At 41.6% G+C, this 11289-nt stretch overlaps 1 protein-coding gene across 1 annotated transcript; it reads left to right on the plus strand.

Annotated features, from left to right (window-relative positions):
• Window positions 1–1373: 1373 nt before the first annotated feature.
• Window positions 1374–8764, plus strand: BLOC1S2 (biogenesis of lysosomal organelles complex 1 subunit 2; the record flags this gene model as incomplete). Its single annotated transcript, XM_079900124.1, has 5 exons — window positions 1374–1470; window positions 1830–1946; window positions 5293–5412; window positions 6088–6192; window positions 7518–8764. The coding sequence occupies 5 exons, from the start codon at window positions 1374–1376 to the stop codon at window positions 7547–7549; spliced, it is 471 nt and encodes a 156-aa protein (XP_079756250.1). The 3' UTR covers window positions 7550–8764.
• Window positions 8765–11289: the final 2525 nt, after the last annotated feature.

Below are 11289 nucleotides of genomic sequence, written 5' to 3' on the forward strand. Positions count from 1 at the left end.
GTAGAGTTGAGGCAGTGACAATGTGAAGAAGCTGGCTGCCCCAGGAGTTCTGAAAGAAAAATTTCTGACTCATAGGAATAGTTTGAAATAGTGGACACTACCATTGGAGGGAGTGGAGACAGTGACCTAGGGAGGCCTGGTCCTTAGAGTGAAGAGATTATGGTGTGTGTGTTTGTGTGTGCATGTGTGCGCTGTTGGGTGTGGGCAGTGAGAGTGCAGATGGAAGATAAGTAGGAATAAGACAAAAAACTCCTACACCAAGATTCTGGATGTATAGGCCTGCATCCTGAGACCTGATATCTATCCCCTCTCTCTGCCCCTGTGACCTTTATCCCTCCCTCATTCTGCACCTTCCATTGCTCTCCAGTTTCTTTTTTCATCCATTCCCTTCGCCCACCTGCATTCTCCCATCCCATCAAATACAATCTATACACCCAGAAGTCTTGTGAAACAGCTGAATGCAATTAAGATAACCAGAGTGTATCCTCAGTCCTAAAAAGTTATGATCTAAGCTTTCTTCAAGAAAGGCTGTTTCAGGACTTCCCTGGTGGAGCAGTGGTTAAGAATCCGCCTGCCAGTGCAGGGGACACGGGTTCGAGCCCTGGTCTGGAAGATCCCACATGCTACGGAGTAACTAAGCCTGTGCGCCACAACTACCGAGCCTGTACTCTAGAGCCTGCGAGCCACAACTACTGAAGCCCACAAGCCTAGAGCTCATGCTCCGCAAGGAGAGAAGCCACAGCCATGAGAATCCCATGCACCATAATGATGAGTAGCCCCCACTCGCTGCAACTAGAAAAGGCCCATGCGCAGCAACAAGGACCCAACACAGCCAAAAGTAAATAAACAAAGAAACGCTGTATCAACCCAAGAGGTGTAGGTGCCAGACTGAAGTTTGGGAAAAAAGGTCCAATGAGCCGATATTAACCTAGGACATAGGAAGGGAGAGTATTTCGGCTCAGGGATAATGCCCGAAGGTTTCCCAGAGCCTAGATGAGACTATCTTCAAAAGCAAGGATTCCTTGAGCAGTCTTTCAGTGACTAATAGCAGCCGGGGTGAGGATTCTCTGGGGAGGGGCTAACTTGTCTCCGGTCATTTTAGTCAGCAGGCCGCACTGGGCTCGACCCATCCCAGAGAGGTCTTACTAGGCTAGTGATTCCGCCAGGGAGTGGCCGCAGAATTGAGCGCATCCTTTGTTCCAGACATCGGACTCTTGGCATCTGATCGACTCACGAAGCTTATTTTAGCTTCAAATTCGGCTTGGTGCCTACGCTTGGCTATCACTCATTCCTTGCGGTATGGCTTAGCCCAGAAGCGCAGAATCACAGGGCAATGAACTCCGGGCGGGGAGGGCGGGGGACGCCCGGCGCGCATGCGCAGGCATCCCAGAACCAGAAGCAGCACGGGGCCGGGCATGGCGGCGGCGGCCGAGGGTGTCCCAGAGACCCACCGCGAGGAGCCCGTTCGGGGTATGCGGAGTGGATGGGGACGAAGTGTCCAGTGGGAGGCCTGGGGCTCTGGGTTACGGGCCCGAGGTGCCTGGCGGGAGCGGGCAGGTCGGAGGGGCGCGCCTGTGTGTACGCGTGTTTGTCCTGTCAGGGCGACTGAGAAGCTTTGGCCGCGGGGTAGAGTGTGAGCTGAGGCCGGTGCAAGGGAGTTGGCGTGTCAGGTGGGGCAGGGACGAAGTGAGGGACTCGAAATTACGGCACATGGAGAATGGAGCCGATTTGATGCAATGAGGCCAGGTGGAGGGATGTCGGGAGAGGCGCCTGTGGCTGGATTAGGACCAGGGCAGGGCGGGACACTTACTCGTTCTCTTTTGATCCAGATGATGCCGCCGTGGAGACCGCTGAGGAAGCAAGGGAGCCCGCTGAGGCTGACATCACTGAACTCTGCCGGGACATGTTCTCCAAGATGGCAACTTACCTGACTGGGGAACTGACGGGTGAGGCGGGGTCCGGGTTGATTCCGCTAGTTCCAGGCACCACTCGCTGGAGCTGGGGTTTGGCCCTGGTAGGCCTGTGAGGTGCTTTAGCAGCGTCAGTTTGCGGCTCCCTCCCTAACCCCACACACCTCGAAACATGCCTGGTGGAAGTTTGGGGAGGTCAGGAATGAGTAGGAAAGAAGTCCATCCGTTCCCTGGAGAAATTCACGAATTACTTTCAGCAACACAGGATAAACAACGAGGTCCTACTGCATAGCACAGAGAACTATATTCAATAGCCTATGATAAACCATAATGGAAAGGAATGTAAAGAAAAAAGAATGTATATATACGTATAGCTGAATCACTTTGCTGTACAGCAGTGATTAACACAACACTGTAAATCAACTGTACTTGAACAAAAAAAATTTGGTACAGAAACACATAAGAATACTTAATACAGCCCTGCAGGCCTCCGTAGTGTAGACTGAGGCTGAGAAAACAAAAAAGAATTCATCAAGAAGTGCTCCTTTGGGGGAGGTGCATTTTGAACAGGGCTGTAAAGCGACTGATTGGCCAAAAAGTGGGAAATGACTGGTGAGTGAGGTGGTATAAGCAAGCAGTTTGTTGGCTAAGCAGGTGTATTTACGAGGTTACCGGGAAATGGGGAGTGACCTGCAGATTTAAGGATCTATTAGGTTCGTCTCTCCCACCCTTTGGGACATGATTAATTTTTTGGTCCAGTGTGTATTTCCAGGTGAACACATGACCCATGTGTGGAGGAGGATCTAAAAAATGAAGTCTGGTCCAGTGTGGCTTTTCATAAAGGTTGTTATGTTGTTTCACTTCCCCAGGAAGTTGCTGTGAGCTAAATGTATGAACCAGAATGTATGGGAAAATGCTTGGTGCAGAACAGGAGGGGTTGAGTCTCCAACAGCCTATTTATTTATTTGTTTGTTTATTTCTGAGCAAAAGAAACCAAGCAACAAAATCTAGATTTTTTTTTTTGGCTTTTCTTTAAAAATTCCAAAGATTTGGCAGTAGTAGTCCCCCATTCTTGCAAGGCTCTAATTGGCTAGAGTTGGGCATTGTCTCCTTTAAATGGACCAGCGCTGTGCAGTTTGTCCCCAACTACTCCCTGTTTTCTCCCTTTAACTGAGACCTGGTGTCAGTTGCCATTTATTACTGTTCTTACTGTTGTTTTTTTAGTAGTGGTACAGAAATGGTTTTCTGTACCAATGTCTATCAAAATTGGTAAAGTAAATGATAGACTAAGACTAAGAGGATCATAGGTTCCAAGAAGTGGGAGAGTGTATTTCTTTGTAGAAGTGAGTAATCTTGCATTTAAAATGCAAACACCTGGCTTGCTTCACTCATTTACATAATATTGTTGGCTCCTGGGTATTTGAGTGTGTGACCCTTGTTTGAGAGAGACTCATTTGATAGCAGTGAGAGTATGGATATGGAGGAGACACAGAAGAGCAATATTTCAGATGAAAAGTAACCGTCTTTGACAGAGTGATGGTAAAAGGAATGGGGAGGGGAGCATGGATGCAAGAACATTATAGAAGTGGAATTTATAGGACTTGTTGAAGTGGGTGTTAAGGGATGGGAGCAGCTTAAGATGTGTCTGCAGTTTTAAGCCTGGGTGGTGTCATCAGCCAAAATAGGCAGGTTGGAAAGAGGAACCATGTTTAGTGTGAAAATAATATTTTCAGTTTTGACTTGGCTGATTTTAGTTATTACTGGGACACTCAGGTGACTGTTATCAAGACATCCAGGTGACTTCAACATGTGAATCCAGAGCTCAGACAGTGGTCAGAGCAGGAGAAACAGATTTGGAAGTCACCTGCATAGCAGAGTGAGTTGAGGCTGTGCAGAATGAGACTGCCAGGGAAGACCATAGAGGTAGGTAAGAGGACCTGGACTAAAATCTCAGGGAATGCCTGTACTGGGCAATTAATTTGTTTTTATTAACAGTACTTAAAGTCCCTAGGTTTCCAAATGATTTATTACAAAATGAATTTTAAGTGGATTGTAATTTCCCTATGATTGTCATTCTTACCTATACAGATACTTTTTTGAGTTTGAAAGGAAGCTAGCATAACCCTGGGAATGCCCATGGAAATGTGCCACCCATGTAAACATCAGCCATGTGTCACAGCTGAGGGAAAGTTGAGAACTGATAGTTAAGGGGGTTAGATGAGAAGAGATCTGGTATAGAAACTCAAAAAGAGCAGTTAGAAAATGCTATAGCAGCCGAGGGAAATGAGTGTTTCATGAAGAGAGAGAGATCAGTAGTGTCAGATGTTATGGAGAGGCCCAGGAGTATAATAACTGAGAAAAGGCCATGGATTTGGTGGTTCAGAGAGCACTGATGACCTTGCAGCTTGTCATTTTTCTGGGTGGTGGGGACAGAGACCAGACTGGAAGGGTTTACATGAGTGAATGGTGAGGAGTAGGAAGCAGTGAGTGTAAGCTACTCTTTCAGAAGGGTTAGCAGTGAAGCTCCTTTGTTTTACTGAGCAAATGATGTAGGTGTACAATAGAGGGAGTGCTTTTGGGCTGGAGGAAACCGGAATATATTTCTAGATAGAGAGGAAGGTGCCAGGATGGAGAGAGAGTTTGGAAGGACAAGGGAAAGGAGATACTGAAGAGAGGCCCTGAAGAGGTAGAAGGGTTGGGATCGGCGCACAGGAGGAGGAGCTGTCGTGGCGAGAACAGGAACGCTTCTGCCTCTTGAGAAGACACTGGGGTACAGAGAAGTTTGGAAGTGAGGCAGAAAGATTGAGGCAGTTTATGTAAGTGGGCCTGGCTTTTGGGAAAGTTGGAGTAAAGGCCATTTGCTTTGAGTAGGGATGGGGAAGGGAATTGAGGATGTGAGAAGCAGGCAAATGGTTTGGAAGCCAGTGTATAAAATGGAGTACAGAATCACAAGTAATAAATGAGTTGCTAAGAAGTGTTGAGGTCCTAGTTGACTTTATATATATTTTGATATATATATGTATTTATGCTGCAGTCTGCCAAATTATATGTTTTCATGTTGTAGAAGTACCAAGACTGTTTCACCTCCCTTTTCTTGGTACATGAGTTTATCATTTTCCTTTCTAACTAAGATCCTGAAGCTTCTGGATTTTATTTGGTTTAAATAGTTTGCTGATTGTTGCCTGAATTTCTGCTTAGACATTTAGAGTACATAGGCTGAGTATAAATGTCATAGATCAAAAGTGGCCTGCTTCTTTGACAATCCCTAGGTCCTGCCTTGAACTACCATTTGGTAGTTAATTCCACATTCTAGTTATCTAAAAAGATCTTAAAGGCATCACATCTTCTGTTTTGTTTTTTTTTTCTTCTGTTTGTTTTAAAGCCACCAGTGAAGACTATAAGCTTCTGGAAAATATGAATAAACTAACCAGCCTGAAGTATCTTGAAATGAAAGATATTGCTATAAACATTAGTAGAAACTTAAAGGACTTAAACCAGAAGTGTAAGTAATAATTTTTTACAATTAAACGTGTTTGTATTTAATGTTCTTTTGTGCTTGGGGCAGTGGAGAAGGGAAGGGAACATGGCCCCTGTCCTCAGGGAGCTCATTTTCTAAAAGTGAATTAGAAAATTAAGGTGAATTTCTTCCATTGTGAGGATTAGCATGCTTTGGTGGTATGGTTATTTCTGCTTCTGAATCTTGATTTCATCTGTTTATTCCTGGAAAAACAGTGAATTAATTTAACAGTGAAACCTATAAAGGACTACTTTATAAACAGAAAACCAGAACATCTATAATTGGAAAATGCTACTTTAGACTGGTAGAATATATTTCCCCATTGACTTATACTTGTGTTCCCTGTCTTTAGGGCTCTCCTTCTTGGTCTGGGAGTACCCAAGAAACCGAATCAGTAACGTAAAGATTGCTTGAGGAGCAAGGAATTTAAGAGAGGAAAACCAGTAGATGAGAGAGACTTAACTTTGTTTAGGTCACCATCATACCTGATCAGCTAGCTACTGTCTTCTATGGCGTCTGCCTGCTAGTGATCAGAATCATGTCACTCCACCCACTCTGTCTTAGGCAGAGCTGGAGAGACACTAGCATGCTTACTTTCCACTTTTTTCTGCACTCCTTGTTGATGTTGTATAAACCTGTGGTCTGTCTTTGTTTTTAAAGATGCTGGACTACAGCCTTATCTGGATCAGATCAATGTAATTGAGGAGCAGGTAGCAGCTCTTGAGCAGGCAGCCTACAAGTTGGATGCGTATTCAAAAAAACTGGGTAACCATTTTTATTTCTGTTTTGATTTGATGAGTACCCTCCTGCCAGTATGACCTTATATAATAAGATGGTTAACATTTATGATGTGCCTACCGTGATCTATTTTAATCTTCACAAAACCTCTTGAAAGTAACTTTTTATTAGTGACAATAATAAAATAACATTTCCTGAGTACTTAATGATATATCAGGCACTGTTCTTAATATTTTGCGTCTGTTATGTTTTTTATCCTTCAGTCTCTGAGGTAAGTACATGATTTTTATCCCCATTCTATTGAAGAGGAAACTGTGGTTGAAGGGGTTATAACTTGCTTAAGGACACAAAGCTAGTATATAGAAGAGCTGTATTTCAAACTAGGTCTGATTGATTACAAAGCTCAAGCTCTTTATTGTGGTTCAGCAGGCTGAAGCATCTTTAATAACGTAGATACATGTCTTAAGAAACAGAGTAGTCAATCGAGGCTTTCTTGAAGGGTTACTTTTCCTTTAAGGAGGAAACTGGCACTAGTACTGATGCCTTGTTAATTGACTCTGGCTCTTATATCCATGATTAAAAATAATGCAGTTGTTTTTAGCCTAGATATAATTTACAGATTATTTTATTTTTATCATTGACAGTAGTTGACTACTTCAAAAGATTGGTTTGTAGCAGACTGAGACATGCGTGGCAGTTAGCAGTTTCATTGTCCACAATTAAATTTACTAAATGGTGACTGTGAACTTTAGAAGGCCTTGTGCCAGATGCTTTCAAGGTTTTAAAGAAAAAGGGAATCCATAACATTGAGGTTTATTTGATGGTCTTTTAAATTTCTGTATCTTTCAAAATTGTTTTCCTAGAGGGAGGGGTAGGGATAAGAAAATAAAAGGTGAAACATACTTCTCGAAAGTCCCAGTCTGGCTCTCAGAGGGTGCCTGGGACAGAGCCTGGAGAGGCCATTTCCTGTGCTTTGTAGGGCTTCTGGTGGCTCAAGTGCCAGTAGGTCTGCTTAACCCTGGTGGAGCATCTGACCAGGTACTGTTGATAGGGTTAGAGCTTAGGGAACTCATGTTAGGTGCTCAGTTCTGTGTGTGTATATTTGACTCCTTAAGTTGTGCACATTGATTATATTTGGACAGATATCCAAATATCTGTCCTTAGCTAATATGAGAGTTGCCATATAGGTATGCCTATAATTTGGATACAGTTTGGACAGCTAAGAGGACTGAAGTTAATAGATATTTTTTAATGTAATAGACGTTTTTGAATTTACCTAGAAATGCTAACTGAAAAGTATCTTTGTAAGAGCCAATTTTAAAAGGTATAACTTCTCCCTCTCCCCCCTACAGAAGCCAAATACAAGAAGCTGGAGAAGCGATGAAAAACTTATTCCTGTGGGACAAAGTCTTTTTTAATGTGGGAAGAATGTTTTATAAGACCTGAATCTTGAGGCTGATGAATTGTCAAAACTCCTCAAAAGGCAGCTATGCTGGTTGTCCCAGAAACTTCACAACATTGGAGTAAACTGAAGGACTGTGGCTACTCCTGGAAGAACTTCTTCTGAGTCAGAATCCCTCAAAAACTCACGCTTATAACTCCTTACCTTTTACTTGAATGCTTCATCATCCATTCAGGACAGAGACTCTCTCAAATTTGCATAAACCTGGACTTGCCAGTAGAATCAAATGAGCAGGCCTGTTTTCCCTGGTAGCAGTTGATTACTACATTATTTTCTCAAATGGTTGGTTTTTGAGTTACTGCGTAACTGGTTGTTTTTTTCTATTAAGGATGTAATGTATTGCTAACAAGATTCTAAATTTAAAAAGGAAAACAAAACAGTCTTGTTCTTGACAGTTTGTCACCTTGTGAATGTCAGTAATTTACATTTCCATAACATTGCAAATAACAGAAAATCTTAAAACAATTTCAGGCCAAGTCTTCTAGACTGAAGAGAAACAGTGAAAGGAGTGTTGTTGCAATAGTTTGGTGTATGTGATGGGCCCCTCCTGTCTGTTCTGTGTATGAGTCAGATGGCTGGGGATGGATATCATCTTGGCATGTGCTCCCTTTTGGAAATATAAGGACAGGATGTGTACGTGTGTGTACGTGTTAGGTGGGGAGGTAGGGCTGCCACTCGGGCTGCTACTCATTAAATAAAGCATTTTTATAAAATATCTTCCTACTGTGTCTGCAGGGTCAGTGGGGGCTCGCAGGGACCTGTTTTCCTTTCAGACTAAAGACATCAGTGGATGGAGGATACTGACTGACCAGTCTAGTTTGGAAGACAGTCAACCAAATCCAGAGTTGGGTGTTAGTGGTTAGGAAGGTGCCTGAGGTCCCCAATTCCATCTCCAAAAGAGTTCTTAATTCTGTTTTTGTCATTTCCCACCATTTAAGTTCTAGTCCACCATCATTTATCCCCTTCTTCTCTGGACTATTGCTGTGGTCTTACCTTACATATCCCTCCAACCTGCAGTCCAGGCTGCTGGCAGACCAATCTTTCTAAAATGTAAACTGGCCACATTTCTCCTGCTTAGATTTCTTTCATGACTTCTCCTGGCCTCTTTGAAAAAGCCAGACTTTTTAAACTTAGAAACCAAACTTTTAATAAATATTTCGTATTTTGTGTTTCTGAGGGTGAACTAGTCTAATGTAATTCTCTTTGGCTCTTTATTAAACTTTCTATAACTTTTTCATACAAGATTTGAAGCATTTAGCCAGATACACATCCTGACACAAACTAGCATTTTGAAATTGATATACATAAAGTGGACAACATCCCCAATTATATTTATGATATAGGGTTCTCCCAAGATAGAGCTGAAATTACCAGTTTTAATCTTTCATTCTATTAATGTAGTATATTACATTTATTGATTTGTGTGTGTTGAATCATCTTTGCATCCCAGGGATAAATCCCAATTGATCATGGCATATGTCTTTTAATGTGCTGTTGAGTTTGGTTTGCTAGTATCTTGAGAATTTTTACATCTATATTCATCAGGGATATTGGCCGGTAGTTTTCTTTTCAGTATCCTTATCTGGCTTTGGTATCAGGGTAATGCTCACCTCATAAGATGAGTTTGGGAGTGTTCCCTCTTCAATTTTTTTGGAAGAGTTTGAGAAAGATCAGCATTAATTCTTTTTCTTTGGGGGGGCATTAATTCTTTACGTGTTTGTTAGAATTCACCAGTGAAACCATTTGATCCTGGGCTTTTCTTTGTTGGGAGGTTTTGATTACTGATTCAAAATCGTTACATATTATTGACGTTCAGATTTTTTCTTCATGACTCAATCTTGGTAGGTTATATGTCTCTAGGAATGTATCCATTTCTTCTAGGTTGTCCAATTTGTTGGCAGATAATTGCTTCCATAGTCTTTGTCTTTCTGTAGTCTTCTCTTTCATTCATAACTTTATTTATTTGAGTCCTAATTTCTTTTTGTCTTGGTTAGTCCAGCTAAAGTTTTGTCAGTTTTGTTTATCTTTTCCAAACCAACTCTTAGTTTCATTATTCTCCATTTCTCTATTGCATTTATTTCTGCTCTAATTTTTATTATTTCCTGCCATCTGCTAACCTTGGGCTTAGTTTGTTCTTTTTCTAGTTCCTTGAGGTGTAATGTTAGTTCCTTGAGGTTTATTTGAGGTTATTTTTTCTTGATATAGGCATTTACAGCTGTAAACGTCCCTCTTAGAACTGCTTTTGCTATATCCACAAGTTTTGGTATGTTGTGTTTCCATTTTCATTTGTTTCATTTGATTTTCCTTTTGATCTCTTTTTGTCCATTTGTTGTTCAAGAGTATGTTATTTAATTTCCATGTTTTTGTGAATTTCCAATTTTTCTCCTATTACTGGATTCTAGTTTCATGCCATTGTGCTTAGAAAAGATACTTGATATAATTTCTATCTTCTTGAATTTATTCAGACTTGTAGCCTAATACATGATCTATCTTGGAGAATGTTCCATGTGCACTTGGGAAGAATGTGTTTTCTAAAGCCAGATTTCCTAGCATGCATACAAGGCCCCTATTTTATTCCTTTTTTCAATTTCATTCCCTGTTACTCTGACACTTAACACTGTATTGAGCTATCTTGAGCTACCTTAAATTCGAATGGATGAGTTTTTTTCCCATAAACTTTCTACTTTACAACAGACTTAGATTTGCTGGAAAGTTGCAAAGATAACACTGAATTCCATATACCTCAATTTAGAAAAAATATAACACAGAATTCTATGGATGAGTTTTCATATCTTAACTGAGGTTTCCTCTTCCTGAAATTATCACCTGCCCATGCTTGATAAACTTCTATTCTTCTTCAAGATTCCATCTTGACCTCTACTACTAGGCTGGGCTGTATTACCTCCAGAGCAGAAAAAATATCAATGTGACAGCAGTACAGAGGCATCAATATTTTAAGGCAGTTAACTTGATTTTTCCCAAAAAAGCATTGTAGAAGTTGTGAGGAAAATCAGAACTTTGTTGTTCTTCCTTAAACTTATTTTAAGTTTTAGTTAATTTTGAATTGCTTGGCTGCATTTCGTGAGTCTCCCATGCCCCTCAGTTGTCAGGAACTCTTCCATTTCCTTAAACACTGTTGTCTCCAACCAATAAGGCCTGAATTCTCCAAAAAACTCAATGTCATGAAAAACAAAAGGTAGGTGGGCCATCGTAGATTAAAAGAGACTAGAGGGACTTCCCCGGTTGTGCAGTGATTAAGACTCCGTGCTTCCACTTGCAGGGGGCGCGGGTTCCATACCTGGTAGAGGAACTAAGATCCCAGGTGCCCTTGGTGTGGCCAAAAAAATGAAATAAAATAAAATCGTGTATTACAAATTTCCCATGTACTCTTTTTTTTAAAAAAATATTTATTTATTTGGTCTGTCTTGCCCACGAGAGTTACATCATTAGGTTGGGGCCAACACCGTACAGAGAGTTTTCTAGCAATTCAATAATTTCAACTGCCCCCAAGTAAAAAATTACAATCGGAATGTTTTTCGTCCTTTGTCCCTTCTTCTCCACGCTCCTGGTTTCTTGATTCCTGCTCGAGGCAAAACCACCTGAGAGAGGCATCTGTCCCTCGGTGCTCTCCGTAGGTAACTGAGATTTCATTGGCTGGGAGC

Source organism: Stenella coeruleoalba, assembly GCF_951394435.1.
Source record: "Stenella coeruleoalba genome assembly, chromosome: 16".
NCBI classification, from domain to species: domain Eukaryota; kingdom Metazoa; phylum Chordata; class Mammalia; order Artiodactyla; family Delphinidae; genus Stenella; species Stenella coeruleoalba.